The sequence below is a fragment of the Paroedura picta genome, chromosome 5 (genome assembly GCF_049243985.1).
Source record: "Paroedura picta isolate Pp20150507F chromosome 5, Ppicta_v3.0, whole genome shotgun sequence".
NCBI lineage: Eukaryota > Metazoa > Chordata > Lepidosauria > Squamata > Gekkonidae > Paroedura > Paroedura picta.
In genome coordinates this window covers 54,489,827-54,509,623 of record NC_135373.1, presented here as the reverse complement: position 1 = coordinate 54,509,623, position 19,797 = coordinate 54,489,827, and the positions used below count along the sequence as shown (strand labels likewise).

General features: G+C 44.2%; 1 protein-coding gene across 2 annotated transcripts in view; it reads right to left on the bottom strand.

The window, feature by feature from the left end:
* The window catches only part of SEMA3C (semaphorin 3C), a 158,746-nt gene that overhangs the window by 65,558 nt on the left and 73,391 nt on the right, over window positions 1-19,797 (bottom strand). For both annotated transcript variants that reach the window (XM_077338026.1, XM_077338027.1), the window contains exons 4-6: window positions 15,613-15,675; window positions 9,113-9,232; window positions 937-1,027 (exon numbers count right to left, since the gene is read on the bottom strand). In XM_077338026.1, the coding sequence (XP_077194141.1) occupies window positions 937-1,027; window positions 9,113-9,232; window positions 15,613-15,675 (274 nt within the window). The remainder of the gene's footprint in view (window positions 1-936; window positions 1,028-9,112; window positions 9,233-15,612; window positions 15,676-19,797) is intronic.

The following is a 19,797-nucleotide window of genomic DNA, read 5'->3' as shown; positions in this document are numbered from 1 at the left end:
CAGTTATTTACCATCCACCTTATCTTCAAATAAATGAGGAAACACAGTAACAAGCCCTGGCTTACAATTTCCCTACTTTTTTCCTGAAATTCTTAGTGAGCACCAAGAGAAGTAATGGTGGGCACCATGGTGGCCAAAGGTACCACATTTCAGAACTTTGCTGTAGCCATAGTCCTTTTAGAGCTGTTCTCACAGAGCAGTTCTGTCAGAGCTCTCTCAGTCCTACCTACACCTGTTGTGGGGAGAGGAAGGGAATGGTGATTATAAGCTGCTTTGGGACTCCTTTTGGTGGTGAAAAGCGGGGTATGACAACCAACTCTTCTTCATATCCTATAGTCATTCTCAAATCTTTCTCCTACATTGCAAAGCTATGTGCAATTGCTCTAATTTAAATCCACTGAAATCAAAAGGCTCAGACTAAAGCAACTCTGCACAGCACTTCACCTTATCATTTGCTTTATTTTCTGAATACAGGCCTTAAGAACAGCGCTCAACAATTACAGTAATGTTGTCAAATTCCATTTTATTTCATTAATGTAAATAAATATTTTAAAATAAAAATAAAAAGTTGCTGTTTTTTTCTCTGGGGGAAAAAAAACTTACCTTAAAAAATTGTTTAAAATCCTGTCAAAGACAACTGACAATGTTACCTGCCTCCACAGGACTTTGAAAAGATTTTTATCTTGTTTTCCGAACTTTGCAATCTCTTTGCCCTGAACTGAAGCCAAGAACAATGGGAGCCTGTTGCCGGAAGGGCCCTGGAGTCCAATTCCTTTAACTGAGGCAGGATTCACAAGAACTAAACAGTCACTGACAGATCATTTTTTCCAGTTTTCGTCTCTTTCCCTGCAGCTCAATTTGTTTACAACACCCTATCATTTCATTCTCCACACCTAATGACTTAAGCATCTCGAAGCCCTGGTTGTTTTCACTTACTGATCATAACAGAGACGGTGTTCACGTTTGGGTTGAAAGAGCAACGTCCCTTCCCAGATTCACATTTGGAATCGATTTTGAAAACTTGCTCCTGGAACACACACAAAAATAACGCATGATCTGTAGAAATGCTTGAAGGTTAATCTTAACATGATTCCTTATGTCAAAAATGCTTAAATGTTTCAGGATGTTTACCTTAACATTGTAAAAATGGAAGGGTTGCCAACCTCCAGTTAGGGCTGCTAACCTCCAGGTGAGGCCTAGAGCTCCCCCCAGAATAAAAACTGATTCACAGATGACAGAAATTTCTTCCAGTGGAGGAAACGGCTGCTTTGGAGGGTGTACCCTATGACACTGAGGTCCCTCCCCTCCTCAAACCCCGCTGGCTCCATCCCTAAATCTCCAGGCAGGAGTTGGCAAGCCGCTTTCCAGTTCAGCTCAAGTTTGAAGAAGAAGAGTTGGTTCTTACATGCCGCTTTTCTCTACCTGAAGGAGTCTCAAAGCGGCTTACAGTTGCCTTCCCTTTCCTCTCCCCACAACAGGCTGGGTGAGGCTGAGAGAGCCCTGATATTTCTGCTCTGTCAGAACAGCTTTATCAATGCTGTGGTGAACCTAAAGTCACCCAGGTGGCTGTGTGTGGGGGAGCACGTAATCAATCCTGGCTCACCAGTCCACACTCCTAACCACTACACCAAGCTGGTTCTTTGTTACTCTATTTTATTGAGTTTTGCTCATGAAAGAACATAACACATCAATATACAGTAAAAACATTTCAGAACTAGGAGAAACAACAGCAATAACTTTATTTTTATATCCTGCCCTTCCCACTAGGCTCAGGAGGTGGTATAGGAGTTAAAATGTTAGACGAAGATAAGGGAGACCAGGGTACAAACCTTCACTCTATCATGAAGCTTGCTGGCTCACCTTGGACCAGGCACACACACTTGTATTGCTCACAAGTCACACTGAACATGCACACAATCCATGTACAGGGTACACTACATTTTAAAAAGGCATATTCTCATGTTATACTCAATGTATGCACACAACAGAATTAACCAGGTCCTGGTCCTGAGTTTCACCTGTGAACCAATCACATTTTGGCTCTTAGATGTACATAGGCTCTGTAACACATGAACAGGACTTTTCTCACAATTTCACCTACCTCACAGGATGAAATAAGGGAAGGAGTTTCTGAGCTCCTTAAGTGGAAGAGTGGGACAAAAATGTGCAAGACAGAATTCTATTTCAACAACTCTTCTTCCTGGCTCACTGCTATGGTTGCCAGAACCCCAATGGAGGCAGAGGTAGAATTGCAAGCTCCAGGTTAGGAAACACTTGGAGACTTTGGGGGTGGGGCATGCAAAGGAGGAATTTGGAGAGGGGAAGGACTTCAATGGGGTATAATGCTATACATCCCACCTTCTAAGTGTCCATTTTCTCCAGGGGAACCAATCTCTGTTGCTGGGAGATGAGCTGTAATTCTGGGGAATCCCCATGTCCCACCTGGAGGCTGCCATCCTTAGGCGGAGTCCCCTACCACCAGGGACTACACCTGGCTACTGATCAGCTAGATACTGTAGGGGACTTACTAAGAGAAAGGAGAAGGCTTCATGGCTAGCGTTGCACAGGAAATGATGTCATCACACCAGAAATGCCCAGGAAATGCTCTAGTATTTGGGCAAAAACCTTATTGTAGAAGCCAGCTTACTAGAGGTTCTTCCCAGAGCACTGCCCAGACAGCATTGGAGTGATGATGTCACTTCCTGTGAAATGCTGGTAATGAGGCCTAAACCTTTTCCTTTCTCCTTGTAAATCCTCCAATCACCTTCCGGTTGCCAGGAGGGACCTGGGCAACCCTACCCACTACAAATTTAACCAACCATTTCTTAGACTGTAATTATAAACACTTCATTCAATTTGTTATCAGGTATATACACACACAGACATTTTTCTCTTGCTCTCTTTCTTTAGATGGTGGGTACCACCACAAAATGGCTGCCATGGGGGCAGGATCCGAAAACAAAAGAATGTATGTTAAGAAGAGTGGGGAAATGGACACCAAGCAAGCAGCAGGATCCAAGGGGCTGCATTCTAGCTACCAGTTGTTTTTTTTAATAGAAAATCAGCAGTACACCCAGATGCACTCACCTGTCCTTCTGAGCCTAAATAGTCATCTATTCAAGTTTCAATATGCACAATGCTTTCTTATTTGTTCTTTGGTTATGCACACTGTGGCTGGGATTTTGGCTTCATTCAGATGAAGGGGAGGAGAAAGTTCCCTGGTGAATCACTGCCAGCCTTCCGAGGCATGCCAAGGAGTGGGAGCGTGCCAGTAGCTACACCCCCCCCCCCCATTTCACTACCAGCTGCTGTGCACAGTTGGATGTTTCTAAGGCTGACAAGATGGAAAAGGCAGGGGTAAATTGGACATGCTGTGTTCATTATTCTTATTTACAATAATCATAAGGACGGCCCTGGCAAGCAGACAGAATATGACCAGCTGTCAATCCTTCACGGTGTAAACCCTACGCTAGGAGGCAGGGAGCCAAGATCAGCTCTTGGGGCTCAAGCCAAGCCAGGGCTCTTCCTTCCACCCTCCTATAGGCAACCAGTACAGGAAAGCACAACTTGTGTGGCAGTGTGGTACAGCAGTCAGCATGCCAGACAGACTAGGCTTGAAAAGATGAGGCCACGAGGCCTCTAAGTGACTTTGGGTGAGTCAGATGGCCTTAGCGTAACCCACCTCGCTGGGTTGTTGTGTGGACAGAATGGGGAAGAAAGGAGAATGCTCACTACCGAAGAAGGTCTTGCAGTGCCTCCTGGAAGTTTCTGAAGGTGGCATTCCCCTGCAACTCCTGAGAAGCTCATTCAGCAAAGCGGGAGCTACTGTTTCAAAAGGCTTGCTTGACCTCAGGTGGTTTACAGGAAATGTAAACCTCCTTCAGTGGGGAACACAAAGTAGGTAGTAGCCTGAGTCCTGTAACTGGCACACAGGGACAGAAGGGAGCATACAGTCCTTTACCTACACAGGTATTAGACCATGAAGGACTTTTAAAGTCACAGAACCAGTCCCCAGAAAAGAACAGCCAGCCAATATAGATCTTTCAAATTGGGTAGGACAAGTTTCCATCAGCTAGCCCCTGATAATGAACAATAATTATCAGGGGCTAGCTAATGAAAGAGCCTGTCTACACTCCCATCTTCTTCATTACTCTAATTGAAGTTTTTTCAACCAGGGTTTCATTCAACCCTGGGGCATCTTGACAGCCCTGAAAGGACCGGGTGATATAACCCTCCCCAAATGGCCAGTGATGTGCCTGGAGGGGGTGGGAAGGGAAGGGGATGTTTTCCAACCATAGTCTGCACAATCTTCTGAAGAATATTTCAGGGATTTCGCAACAGTTACAAAGTTGAGAAAGGCTGCTCTAATTAGTCTAACATTCCCATGTTCCTTATTAGGACATGTCTCTAATTTACAGTCACTGCCGAAGGGAGGAGCTGCAGGCAGTAGAAATTAGAGAACACTGAGGGTAGCTACAAGACTGCTGTGTTTGCTTGGCAATAATCTACTGGATGCACATTTCTTTTGGTATGTCCCTCATAATATGACCAAACTTCTCAGGACACTTCAAGCAGCATGGAAAGCTAGATCTTCCCCTCTTGGTTTTCCTGAGGTATAGTGCCTCTGAACATGGAGGTTTCATGCAGGTATATGTCCTGTAAACTACTGATTCAACTACTGTGAACTACTGATTACTTTAATTTGTCTGATCCTTTCAAAGCACCCTCTAAATTAGTTGTGACTTCCACATCTTACACTGGTGTATTTTATAGGGATTCATTGATCATAAGATGCCACAACCCTAAATATTACAACCTAGCCCACATGATCCAGCACTGAATATTAAATGTTTGGTGCTGTCAAACTGAGTAGCACTTTGAGGCCTACATGCCCTGGTTTAGTTAAAAACAGTGGGAATTTTTTTAGGATAACAATGATGCTTTTCGTTTCACCCCCACCCCCATCCAAAAAAACCCAAACCTTTGTCTATGAAAAATGATTGTATATTACAAAAAGAAAGATTAGAAAATGTATTGTTTGTGGATAAGCCATGTACTTTCTCAAAAAGCTTGCTTGCAGAGTACTAAAAATAAACCCACTCTGCTAATTAGGCATAAATGAGTAGATGAAATAAGTACTGGGAAGTGGTGGGGAGAGACCCGCACCAAATCTGGGGAGAGACCCGCACACTTGAAGCAGCTTTGCTATTGTTGGCTTGGATGGTAACAGAATGAAAGTGCAAAGCCTCCAGTCAAGTGTCTAACAGACTCCAGACGTCTGAGGCTGCAGTTTACTGAATCAATTGATCATAGGCATGTGGCTAAAAATGACAGCCTCAACAAGACCTATTCCAATAAACCAAAGAGGCATATCTGTATCCCCCCCCCCCCCCCCATCCCATTTAACAACAGCATCTTTTTGCCTCATTTTGAAGCCTGGAATTTTGCTGAAAATGGATCTCCTGCTTGGTTCAAAAATACCAAGTAGTTCAACATCTCTGCTGATGTTGCATTTGAGTTTATTAAAGAATATGAAGAAGAGCTGGTTTTTATACCCTGCTTTTCAATACCTAAAGGAATCTCAAAGCAACTCTCCCCACAACAGACACCCTGGGAGGCAGGTGGGGCTGGGAGAGCTCTAAGACAACTGTGGCTAGCCCAAGGCTACACAGCTGGCTGCATGTGGAGGAAGAGTGGGGAATCAAACCCAGTTCTCCACATTAGAGGCCACTACTCTGAACCACTACACCACGCTGGCTCTCACTACATCATGCTGGTGTAGTCAAGCTCTCTTGCATAGCTATAGGAGCAAGGTATGCTGGACTTAAGTGGGAAAGTGTGAGGAGGGTGAAGAACCAAAAATGAATAGATCTTGTGGGCCCATTCATATCAGCATCATGGATGGGTTCCACCCTTCTTGATGTACTCCAAAGGCTACGCATTGGGTTATCTGAACCTATGGCAAAATCATCACTTCCTCAAATTCAATTGGCTACATGGCCCCACAATGTTATCATATTGTCATTTGACCCAGAAGTGCTGGGATCATCTGGTGAAGAAGTGTTTGCTTGGGGACGGGAGATATTGATTTTAAATAACTGTTCTCTTTGCTCTTCCTTCAAAGGAAACAGAGGCAAACAACATTCTTTTCCCCTCCATTTAGCCTCAGAAAATAGCCCTGTGAAGAGTCAGACTGAGAGACCTTTTTTGCACCTGGAATTAAGCCCAGCCAAGGACTTGTCTTGTCACAGGGCTAGTTCCTGCTTCCGGACAATGTTGGTGCTGGTCTAGGGTAGTCCAAGGCCTGGCGCGACACAGGCCCTCAGTTGGCCCATGGCATGTTCCCTTGCTGTGGGTTGACTGAGGGCCTGCAGCATGCCAGGTCTTGGACTGCCCCGGAGTGGCACCGAAGTCATCCAGCAGCAGAAATTAGCCCTGCAGCTGGTTAAGTCCTGGTCCGGGCCAAATTCTGTGTGTAGGAAAGGTCACAGACTGACCTGTAACATATCACTCTTCTTCATCAAAGTTTGAAGGCTTCCTCTAAGTATAGGACTTCTTCCTCTGATGGAAAAAAAATTAAATTGGAAGACGTCTTCAAACTTATCTGAGCAGAAAATTAGGTTACAGAACATATGGTCACCCAGTGAAATGGTCACCTGGGTGGTGTGAGGAGGCTCTACCAGAGTTTTTACCAGAGGGGGCTGACATGTCTCATAGAATCATAGAGTTGGAAGGACCCTCTTGGGTCATCTAGTCCAACCCCCTGCATTATGCAGGACACTCACAACCCTAACCTGCCACCCCCTTGAACCTTCACTGAATCAGATGGCTAGATGGAGAACCCTCCACCTCCCGAGGAAGCCTGTTCCACTCTCTTGGGTTTGCTTTTCACACTTACTTATGGTATGGGAGGATCCATGCAACTCTGAAATCATCTTCTGAATCTCCTTTGCACACCAGTGAGAAAACATTGATGTGAATAACAACTCAGTCTCCCAGCCCTGAACACATCATTGCACAAAAGTTCATGTCTCAGAATGTCTGGGAAAGGCATTCTTGAAAGACAGGCAGTATGTTCCATGTTCAGGCAGTACAGTAAAGCTGAATGCAGGCAAACAAGTGCAAGCAAAGGGCCTAATCATCTGGAATGTAAAAGGGAGGCTTCACCTGCCACTGAACTGTAACTGTGACCTGTGAACTGAGAATGCAAAAAGATAACTTTTGGTTGAGACTTCGCACACAGAGTCGTGATTTAGAACAAAGTATGGACAAGTTTCTGGCAGAGGTTGAGAAGAAACTTTATTTACAGCCCCATCTCCTCTTTTGCAGTAATGCAAGGGGAGGGTAGCAGGGTCCTCCTCCTTAGCTTTTTAATTCTATTGACAATACGAACAAAGCAGCACAAAATTAATTCTCAGCCAAATGGCCTGTCAGTGGTAATATCCTGGCCAAAGGAGAAAAAACTTGCCAGCAGATTGAGTTGAGAGGGAGGGGTCAAAGGACAGCTCTACTTAGAGAGCAGGTCCCACCAGCATTGAAAGCTACACACAAGGTTGGGTCATAAGAAACAAAATTCTGTCAGCTGGCACTCACTGAAAAGGGACTGCTTTGGTCCCAAGAAAACCCCAGAAATACAAGTCATGTAATGCCTTTTATATGTGCTGCACCCAAACAATCAGGCAATACTTTGTTTTAGGATCAGCCATATATCATGAAATATTTATTTCATTACTTTTACCCTGCTTTTCTTCCACAATGAATGGAACCCAAACAAAACAAGCGTGGAGGGAGACATTCAGGTAGGATTGCCAAGCTGTTCCTGGCAACAGGCAGAAGTTTCAGATGTGGAGACCTTGGGGAGGGGGCAACGTCATCTGTGCCATGATGTATCATCTGGGGGAAACCTAGAAGTCACACCAGGTAACTCTACCATAGAGCTTTTGGCAATTCTTAGAGCTACCCAATGCCTTTTCTTACTTTTTCCCAGATGTGGCACCACGTTGCAGACTATGCTGACTTTCCCTCCACCTGCTGCTTCTCAGAATACAAATGTGGTTTGTCTGCATTTGAGTGTAGGAAACACTGCAGAATTATTTGAGGAGCTGCACTTAAGATCACTTCCCAGGGAGGAAGCCCACTTAAATATATATTTAGTAGCATTCTGAGTAGACCTGAGGCTGCTGTCTTGGCCGGACGCAGGTGAAGACTCCCCTTTACATTCCAGGTGATTAGTTTTCCAGACAGCCTTCACTGAATAACTGTTTTGTCCCAGAAAGAGGAAATGTAAAAACAACAACAACACTTTAGATGTGTCCATGATTCAACAACAACTAGCACTTTCCCTCCTTATATTGTACTTTTATATGCTATTAAAGGCTTGTTGTTGTTGATGGTGTCTATGAGGTTGAACTGAACAGCAATTCACCAGCGACTTGACCGATAGCCTGAAGTGGGGGGGGGGATTCTGTACCATGAATAGAGGGGAGGTCAGACTCCTCAGTGCCACGAAGAGCTTTGGTGGCCTATTTCCACACATGAACCTCTATTCAAGGGATAGGACATTTTTCTCCTGGCTGTCAGTGACCCTGTTCTGCCCCAAATGATAAGCGCTTCAGGCACTAAAGCACTTTCCCAGCTGGTCTTAGGAGTTGGGGAGGGCTTCTATTTGAGAAAATCCAAGCCTGCTTGGATTTACAGACTATATTTATTAGCTTCATTTATAGCCTGCCTTTCTCCCCAATGGGGTCCCAATGAAGTTTGGCAGTGCTTTGCCTCTTGGTGAAGTTCAAGAGGACAAGGGGAATTATGTGTCGGTCTATCCACCAATACATTTTAACACACACTTTCGCAACGAGGGCTTATAAAACTGTAAGGGAGGGAGGGAGGGAGGGTAGGAGACTGGCCTAAGGTCACCCAGTGAGTTCTACAGCTGAATGAAGATTTGAACGAGAGCCTCCATGTTCCTGGTCTAACCACCACAGCATCCAGTCTGCATATGAGAATACAGTCTGGGGACCTACATGCAATCATTCTGATATATGTCATAAACATACTTCTGAAAAGCAATGGAACAAAAATAACAACCTCTTTCTATACCCAATAAAACACTTACCTCAGACCTTCGCCCTCTGTTGAGATAGGCACACACCGGGCTGAATGCTCCACTCCCACAGACATATAGGTGAGTACGGTTGAAGGTCTGGATCACACGCACAAAATTCCCACAGCCATGCTATGGAGAGAGAGATCAAATGAAACGGTGATGGATCTCTACAACGACACCTGCATGATAGTGTTTTGTGGAGTTTATTCCAATTTCTACACAGACTAAAATAATTTTCCTGTTGTATTTCTTGGCCTAACCGCAGCATGATGAGAAACTGTTCTTGAGATTCTCCCATATATTCCAGGCTGTGCACTAAGCTGCTCTGTTGCAGAAACAGAAGTGACTTTCCGTGGAATGTGCAAAGTGTGAATTGGCATGTTCCTGCAAGGTGAGACATGGGACCTTCACAACTACTCTGCACATGGATTTCTGTAATTCTCCCCTCACAAAAGAAGTGCAGGATGAGGAAGCAGGATTCAATGTCTCCTACCCCAGTGGTCCCCAACCTTTTTATCACCGGGGAACACTCAATGCTTGACAATTTTACTGAGGCCCTGAGTGTGTGTGTGGGGGGATTGCCGTTGGCAATCAAGTGAGCGCTCCTAAGCGCTGGGACTCCGGGGGGGGGGGCGGGGAAGCCGAGGCGGCGCTTCTGCTCAGGGAGGCGGGGTGGCTGGGGCAGGGGAGGGAGGCACAGCCATCGGCATGCCAGCGAGCGCAGGCGTGGAGCTCTGAGCCTGCACATGTGCGCCTGCCGGATCGTTGATGAAATAAAGGACCGGGGGGGGGGGGAGAAGGCGTCCTTCGCGGCCCACCTCCAATTAGTCGACGGACCACATGTGGTCCGCGGCCCACAGGTTGGGGATCGCTATCCTACCCTACCTCCCCTCCTGTTTGATCAGGCATGGAGAAGAGTTGAAGATGCATCTACTATAGCTGTATCTGGCCACTGACCACATCCACATACTGATCTGACCCTGTAGCAGGGAAGCCAAGACTTTGTCATTATAATATTCCCTACTGAAAATCCATGTAAAAACTTCTCTCTTCTGCACCTTGGCTTTGTCATCAAATTGTGGATGGGGGCAGCATACACAGTGTTTAAAGCCCCATCTAACTTGTCTAGACAGCTTCCCTCAACAGTGTTGAAAGCCTGAGATGCTTACAGGAGAACCCCTGGGGGACCAGAAGCATTTCCCCATGCTTTCAACATGGGGCAAGATTTTTCAAGCCACACTCCCAGAAAAATGTAAACATGTGCCTCCATGTGAGCTTCCATCCTTCTTGCCTCCTTCCCATTCTGTTCTTCCAGCCACTGATCAATTTCTTCTGATGTACTTCATACACAGATGTTTCCCTTCCAGATGCAATGCTTGGGAGGAAATAGACACATCCACAAAGGCTGGTGTGGAGATAAACCTCCTCTTTCTTGCAAATGGATCAGAGCCATTATTCATGGTTCTATGCAGTATGCTAAATCATGTTTCCCATTTACAAATATACAGAATATAATACGATATAAATCTGAATCCTTCATTGTACACTGTTGTTGCCAGAATTAAAACATTATTTTTTTTCTTTTGTGGATCCAATAAACACCCGGTAACAAAACTATTGTAAATTTGTGTTAAGTGGCATATGAATGAATGAGTTCTGAAACATCCTGGCTCATGTCTTGCGAGCTAAAAGCTGTGCCTTCCTTAACTGAGTCAATCTGTCTCAAGATGGGTCTTCCCCTTTTCCTACTGCCTTCAACTTTTCCTAGCATTATTATTATTATTCCCAGTGATTTCTGCCTTCTCATAATGTGACCAAAGTATGATGGCCTCAGTTGAATCATTTTAGCTTCTATCCATAAAACTCTCTTCCGACACCACATTTCAAAGGAATCATCTTTCTTTCAGAAAGCTCCCTTCATCGTCCAACTCTCACACCCATACATAATAATGGGGGATACTATAGTATGAGTTACCTCGATCTTGGTCACCAGAAACACATCCTTATACTTCAGGATCTATTCTAACTCCTTCATGGCTCTTGAAAAGATCCTTAAGTATAAAGCTACTACTACTCTTATTATAAGAAAGAAAATTGTCTCTTCAAATTTGTCTACAATACCAAAACCATACTAACTACAAAGCACTATTCAGAACTGAAAATTTATTTGTACAGACAATCTGCTTCCCTTTTGAACATGTTTCCCGTTTTCACTCTAAATCTCAGATAGCATTAAAATCTTGTAAAGTCATTGTGGAATTTTGCAAGCATATTGGCATCTGAATAGGTTGAATTGTATACTTTCCATCACTCTGAAGAAAATTCCACTAAATTAGCTAGGAAAAGTTTTGTTTCTTTTAGGATAGCTCCAAAAGGAGTCATTTGGCATTTACTATACTATTGTTCTTTCCTTTCAGCGAGCTGAAGAAAAGCTACAAAATTTAATTTTCAAGCTGCCTCAGGGCCAAGCAGACATGACGCTGTTAGATTTGTAAGGGAATATTTTGAATGTTGTTAAAACAGCTGGCTCTGCACAATGTCCCAGTTCTGATTAGGAACACAGTCCAGTCAAGTGACTCTTTTTCACCTTCATATAATCAAAACAGATTAGACAACCCTCAGAGGAGTTAAGCTCCTTCTCACTCCATTCCGTAGTCCCAGTTTGAATCAGGATCCTGTAGTGTAGGCTACCTGACTTTAAAAATGGCTGTGACAATCTCCCAAGATCAAGACCATTTTGGCTTTTAGAGATCAAAAAAGTGGAACTTCTAGGCTGCTGAAAGCTGTTTTCACATTATTTCTTATTACTGTGATAAAATTACTACCTTGCTAATTTCCTTTCTTTTCTCTTACCTAATAAAAGTTCTATGATAAATTGATCTTGAGCAGTGAACAGTTGTCATTAATCCGTTATCACCCAATTGATGAAAGAAGTAAAAAAAAGTGACTGCTAGAGTTCCGTTTGGATCCTTCTCAGTGAGTAAAAAACTAACTAGGTCATTGGAATTGCAAACATGGTAAAATATAATGCCTCCCGAGATTCACATATAAAGGAGACTCCAGAAGGATATTAATTATTGTGTCAGTCTTATCTAAGGGACAGGGGCCAGTTCATTCTGAATTAGGTAAACACATGAACCTATCCCAGATAACTAAGTATGGGTACTAAACCATAAAGCAACATTTGTCATGAATTTTACTTTGTTTGTGGTTTGCAGAAGAAGTTTGTGGTGGGTCTACTTTTAAAGCAGTTCATGGTGACTCATGGTGGTTTGTGGAGCAGAAATCAGAGGTTTAAAGGGATTCAGAGTCTCTTTAAACCTCTGCTTTCTATTCCCTGTAAAAACCGCTAAAACAGCTGAGCAGCGGAGAGGTACTTACTACCTCTGAGCTGTTTAGGGCTGTCTTATGCAGTCCCCAGAAGACAGAACAACCCAAAAAACAGCTGAGTGGTGGAGAACAAGCTGGTTGGGTTCTGGGTTGGTTTGTGGTTTGGCCACAAACTGAAATGAACCACATCCTCTCAGTTTGTGCTCATTCCTACTTGTAACTCCAAAGAGAGAGAATTGAGTATGGTCAGAATGAATGCCCTTAAAATGCTTTGGGAAGACAATGGATGTAAGAGGGAAGAGATTCTGAAGGTAGAATACCAAAAAATGGGATGTACAGGTGCAGCATGCTCTAAACGTAGAACTTTGATGATCAATTGATTTTATATGATATCTCACCAAAGCAAATGCTTCATGAAAGCCCATGGCCTGGATATTGTTCAGGTTAGCCTAAAGACCAAACATGTTCTCAAAAATAGTCTTAAACCACATTGACCTATAAGAGTCTTCTTTCAGGAATGCCAGGAAGCCCTTGCTGCTCAAGTATGACTTGATGAACAGTCTAAGTACATATAACCAAGTCCTTGCCTCAACTGAAGATTGGAGAGCTCAACTGGAGAGCCACCCCAAACATGCACAGAGAAATGTTTAATAATTTTTGCAGAAAATACAAAAGACAGTCAATGTTTTCATTTACTGAGATAATCCTTATGGCTACCCTGTAGGATAACAGGAATTATTTCAAGGTTAAGGAGTTGAACAGCACCTGGAACATAGTACCCACCTCCGTTGGGGGGGGCAGTTTAATATACTGTAAGCACAGATTTTTTCTTTTCTCCTTATTACTGACTAATGTGGACTCCATTTTAGATTACACCCTAAAAGGATATCCAAATATAAAAATGTTGTGACTTGCTGGATTTCTTTCCCATTCAGAGTCCATCTAAACACTGAAGAATTTCTTTTTTCTTATTGTTCTTGAGAATACAACTATTTTAGTTCTCTGTTTTTTTTTTATTTTCATGCCTTCCTTAATACAGTATTGCAAAAAAATTTTTTTTAATGATCTCTGTAAACCAACACTTTTCTGAGACCAGAGCTGTGTCATCATAAAGCAGAACAGGAATACTGTAGCTGGCCAAATTAGGTGGATGACAGAGCTCATTAAAGGAAGCTGAAAGATCATTCCTAGACAGGTTGAACAAAAATTGAGCCAAAAAGCAGCCCTGCCTAAACTCTTTGTTAAAGTTAAATGGCTCAGTAAGCTTGCTGTCATAGCCTCAGCAGACCTGAGCTGTAAGGTCTGTATGAGGCTGTTGTATGAGCCATAGCAGCCTTTAATTAATTCTGGTGTGTCACAGCTTTTCTCAGAGTCTTGTTCTAGAAATGGTATAAAAAGCCCCTTTCATATCAATAATAAATCCTACATAAAGGGTGCCATTTGGGAAACTGGTGTATTTTTCTATCAAGTGATACAGAACTTGACAATGGTCCAAGGTTGAGCAGCCCCTCCTGAACCCTATCTGCTCCTGGCCCCTAATATCACCTTGTTCAAGCCAATCAGTTCAGACATCTTGCAAATATGAAGAGTATAAGTTGCCTGAGCAAGATAATAAACTGACTGGACAACAGCAGCTTGGGTCCCGGAACTGACCCTTCTTGAAGATTGATTCCGCACTCCCCCACTTGCAGCCAGCTGAGCGACCTTGGGCTGGCCACAGCACTGATAAAACTGTTCTGACCAAGCAGTGATATCAGGGCTCTCTCAGCCTCACCCACCTCACTGGGTGTCTGTTGTTGGGAGAGGAAAGGGAAGGCGACTGTAAGCCGCTTTGAGACTCATTCGGGTAGAGAAAAGCAGAATACAAGAAACAACTCTTCTTATTCTCATTACCATTTTCTTGGCAGCTCTCTCACAGCTCTCAAAATTGAACACTCAGCTGACCTACTGAGGGCCATTCTGCATGGCAATGCTGAGCTGCTGCCAATACACTGCAGCAGAGCAGCATGCTCCACCAGTTCTTGTATCCCCATGGAGGACCATTTCGGAGGCAGACCTAGTGCACCACTTCCTTCATCCTTCCAGGGACAAATGTGTCCCCACAGGGGATACAGTCATGGTGAAAAGGTTCTGTCGCACGGGGGGGGGGGGGGGGGGGGGAGTGATTTGCAGGAAGGTGGGATTGCGTGATTGTGTAAAGTGCCATGGAGCTGAGTGGGGCATTTTTTTTGCCGCCCTTCTGGGCCGTACACGCTTCCACTGGGCTAGGCTCCGCTGGCCCTCAGAGCACTGAAGGGAATGCAGAAAATATCCATGTTCCCTTAAAGCAGAGCAAAGGCGGCCTAATGTGCACCAGGTCCGGGGGGGGGGGTCTGCAGCGATGTCATATGGAAGCAGTGATTAGTCCCACCTCCATATGGGTGCCATCCTGGCCTTTTCTGCCTGTGCGGAATCGGCCTGTGAGAGTCTGTTAACTATTCTCACCAGTCACTATTGTCACAATTTCTTGCCTGATGAACAAGCTATTAACATGATTATAATTAAATGAGTGATTTGCTTATTTGACCCAGGAGTGAAGGTTTAAGTAACTGGCTCAACAGATGTCTGTTTTGTAGAATTCTGTTCTAAAGAAACCAAAAGGAAACAACGGTATGAATAATAGCTGTTCCACATTTACCTGCTTTAAGGAAGTTCTGCTCTTTTTCAGGCATCTGGTCAAAACATTGGCTTATAAACCAATAAAACAGCCTTTATGATTAGCAGTAAGTGCTGTTGGAATGAGCAGGGTCCACCCCCACCCCCCATACAAAGGGCCATATATACCGTCTGGGAATCTGTCCAGGCACTTGCATTAGCATTAGCTCAGCAGTCTGTGTTAAATTCTCTGGGAGATACTCAAGAGCAGGCTTTACTTGTGATATCCATCACTGGTGATGAGGTAAGCAAGAAATACACACGGCTGAAGGAAGAAATCAGGTTCGGAAAAAACAAGCAAAGCGCTCATTTTTCCAGACTTCCTTTGCTGGAGCTACGGAAGCCCTGAGTTTGCCTCCAGACTCACAGTACCATTCACGCTGCAGGGTATTAAAGCTCTCCTGCAGTGCTTTTGTCTGCACCCAGGGTGCTTCAACTCTGGCAGCTAGATATTTAATTAAAGGGATTGGTTTTAAAATACTTACAGCAGGATCCTTGCCAGCCATTTTACACTCTTCCACTCGGGTTGATGATGCTGGCCAGAAAATCTGTTCAGAAGAAAGAAAGAAAAATTCCCCAATTGCACATTGATAGACAAGGTTGTTCCTGCTACCACATCACTTTTAGGGTTTCTGCATGAAAAACTCACAAAGACCGGGTTTTTTTTTTTTGATAAGCTATTACGTTGAGGCAATATCACCTTCCCTTTTTTTTTTCTCCTTCAGAAACCCCAGTAAACAGCAATGAGGTTCCCAACACTATTTTGGGTTAATTTCTGCTATAGTTTAACTATGCCTTAAATATATCATTAAAATGCAAACGGTTCTTAAATTAGAGCATTCCAGAAAGAAGCACTCAAGAGTTAATAGCTGCATTTGTCATCTTGACTTGGGGGCAGGCTCTTACAAGCCTCAACTATTATGCAGATAATAAAAATACTGAAAAAGGGTGGACCTTAACATTTCTTAATCTAATTGTAGTTTGGATGATGCCTTTCCAAATGGTGTCATAGTTCACATGCTCACTCAAATGTAGAGAGCCTGTGTGGTGCAATGGGTATTGCATCAGTCTGGAAACGGAGAGACCCTGGTCCCAGTCCCCACCCTGCCATTAAGCATAGATGGGAGATGGGTGGCCTGAAGGGTTCCTGCAGCCTTCAGTTTTGTGCACCTGAAGTGAGTGTGGCACTTGTTACAGTTCTGTGTCTATGAAAGTGCATTTTATGCCTCCCTTCCCCACTTTATCCTTATGACACCACCACAGTGTGGGTTCATCTGAGAATGAGAGTAACTAGCCCAAGGTCACCAATCTCCCATCTAAGCTTCATAGATTCAAGGGGATGGCCATGTTAGTCTGAAGTAGTACAACAAAATGTGAGTCCAGTGGCACCTTTAAGACCAACAAATATTTATTCAAGCTTCATGGCACCATGCATCTACTATCAAAACTGTCATGCAATTCAAATATGGGTGCATTTCTACACATTCAAAATGAATCAATCAGGAGCAGCTTCTTTATTAAAGTAAGAAACTTTGTTCTACGAAGCACAGCTCCTTGATGTTTGCTTCCTTTGCTAAAGATTTATTGAACTTGCTACCTCTACAAATGCTCACAGGCTGTCAGTTCCCTCCATGATCAATTTTAGCCCTCCTGCCTGCTTGTCTTTGTGGATTTCAGCCAAGCTCCTCCCTACACTCAAACCAGTGCATTTTCTTCCCAACAGGATCCTTTCTGGGTCAAAGCCCATGGCTGCCTTACACAAAACTAGAGAAAGAGGGTGAGATATATTAAAATAAGGAACTACTGACAGCCTTGGTCAATGGCGTCTTATGGAATTTATTGATGAAATCAGACATTCACAAAGCTAGCAGAAACTGCTGTCTAATTTTTGTTTTTATAAAGTATATACATCCTGTCTTTCCAGGTTGCCAGGTCTGACTCAGAAAATACTTGGAGATTTGGGATGGGGCAGTGCTGAGCAAGGATGTCATGTTTTAAGGCCATAACCCGAGCTGTGATCTTCTAGTCAAGTGATTACACACTGTGGTATCACTTCTGAATTGCTTCACCAAATCAACCCCTCCTATTATGTCACTTCCAGGAAACTCCCCCAAAGCCCGCCTCTTCCTGTGTGGTCACTTCTTCCTTTCAAAATCACAGTTTCAATCCTTCACCTTACATCACTTTCACCCCAACATTTCCCCGCCTTGCATTACTTACAGACCTCTAAATATTTGTCTTCATGCCCTGCAAAACAGAGCAAAAATGTTGTCACTATCCAGGGCTCCAGGAAAGCTGTAGGAGGGGTGAGAGGAGTTAGCCCTCTGCTCTCCATATAGGCATTGGTGCACATTGGAGGGGGAGGGAGCCATGATGGAGCTAGAACAATTCCTCAGGGACTGCAAAAGGGCGCTCTTCCTCCAGGCATATGGCTGACCAAATCTAACAACATCTTACCAGGTCCCCTGAACCTGGTAGCAGACACCTTGTAGCAGACACCCCCATGTAGCAGACACCTTGAGCTGACCAACCATGGGACTGTTGAAATGTTGAGGATGTTAATCACTGTTTTGTTGTTGTTGTTGTTGTTGTTACAATTGTTATTCTATCTGGAATGTTTACCAAGTTATGCTGCATTGTTCCTATCTTTTATGTAAACCACCCTTAAACTCGGGGGGGGGGCACATAAATGTACTAAAATAAATAAAATGTGTGGCACCACTGCTTCAGGCACACTGGACAGGTTTTGAGAGACCAATGGTCTGATTCAAGATAAGGCAGTTTCATGTGTGTTCAGGTTCAGCCCTTAGAGCCACTAGTGGGGTGGGAGGTAACGGACATGTTGAACATCATCCAACTTATTTTAAGATCACACATACATATATTTTTAAGTCAGCACACAACCCACATAGAACCCATTACTGGGATCAACTAAATGTTGCATAGTCATGTGCAAGCATTTGAGTTTGCAAGAACTCTTCTAGGCCATGACTTAATGTTGGCCATGATTTAGTCTGCATTGTGCTTAGATGTTAGATGCAGGTCTGATGCTGAGGATACATGCAATGCTGATAAACATGTTTAAGCACTTGGTTAGGGGAGTACTGAACTGGCAAGTATAAGGGTAAAGCATTTGCACTCCCTGAGGGGGTTACTGACTTCCTCATCCCTCAAACACCAAGGCAGGCCCATCCAGCCTGGGAAAGATGGGAGGGGGCGGATTTGAACTGGGTGGGAGTGGCAGACCAGGAGGGAGTCAAGTAGCAGATGGAAGGTGGTGAAAGATTTTCCAGAGACCAGCTTGAGCCTGGTAATGAGTGACACCTGCCTTGATTCAATCCACCAGAGAAATAAGGTACCGAACAGCACTGTATGTCATACCCTCACAGATATATATTCCTTCCTCCTGGAAAACATCAAGGGATCTAATTCCGCCCCCCCCCCACAATACATTTTTGGTGTAGTCAGATTGCACCCACATGTTGGGTCCTGCATACTTGAGGGACCGCCTATCTCCTTATGCCCCCCGCAGGGCACTTCGCTCTGCGGGTAAGAATCTGCTGATGATCCCAGGACCCCGGGAGGCACGCCTGGCCTCGACAAGGGCCAGGGCCTTTTCGGTCCTGGCCCCTACCTGGTGGAATGAGCTCCCTGAAGAGCTGCGGGCCCTGTCGGAGCTCTCTGAGTTCCGCAGAGCCTGCAAAACGGAGCTCTTCCGCCAGGCGTTTGTCTAAGGCCGGGTGATGGCCCGGGGCTAAGATCGGACCCCTCTCCCCGGAGGGGGGAGGCCAGTACTAAACTGACCTGGTTCCCCAGAGTGTTCCATCCTATGCCCAATTATCCTCCGTTCCCTTCTGCTCATCCAGTGGGCCTGTACGGGAATAGTTTTAATCGCCATCATTGTGACTTAGTCATTGTTTTTAATGGGGTTTTAATGGGGAATTTTAATGGTTAATATATTGTATTGTATTAAAATGTTGTGAACCGCCGCGAGCCGGTTTCCGAGAGCGGCGGTCATACAAATCAAATAAATAATAATAATAATAATAATAATAATGTAGACACAGAGCATCTGCAGATTAATAGAAATCTATTATTAGGACCAACAAAGTGCCACATAAGAATGCAAGCTTCTGAGTTCTCCAGAGCAATTCTTCTGGCAAGAAGTTACCAAAAAAGAAAAAGGGGGGGGGAGGGAAATTATGTATGTCCTGGCTAGATGGTGATGCATGCTGGAAGAGGATGTCATACTTAAAAAAAAAATTCTTACCAAAAAGTGGTTTGCAATTGCCAGCCTTGGACGTCTCCCATCCAAATACTAACCTGGGCTGACCCTGCTTAGCTTCAGAGAGCTAACAAGATTGGGCTAGCCAGGACTACAAATGTTGTTTTTATGCTGGTATATATTGCAGCTTTTGTCCTGAATCATTTTAATGCTTTTAAATATGTGTTTTTATAGCATTTTAAATTTGTTAGCCACCTGGTTGATCCTTGTCATGGCAGAAAGGCATGTTCCAGGCAGTGACCAGCAGATTCCCACTGTTAGTTCCAACTGGCTGGAGTATAAAAATGGCCAGTGGGAGAAAAAGAATTGGTGACACGCTACTGGCCCAAGGTTATCCAGCTGGCTGCATGTGGAGGCAGAGTGGGGAATAAAACCTGGTTCTCCA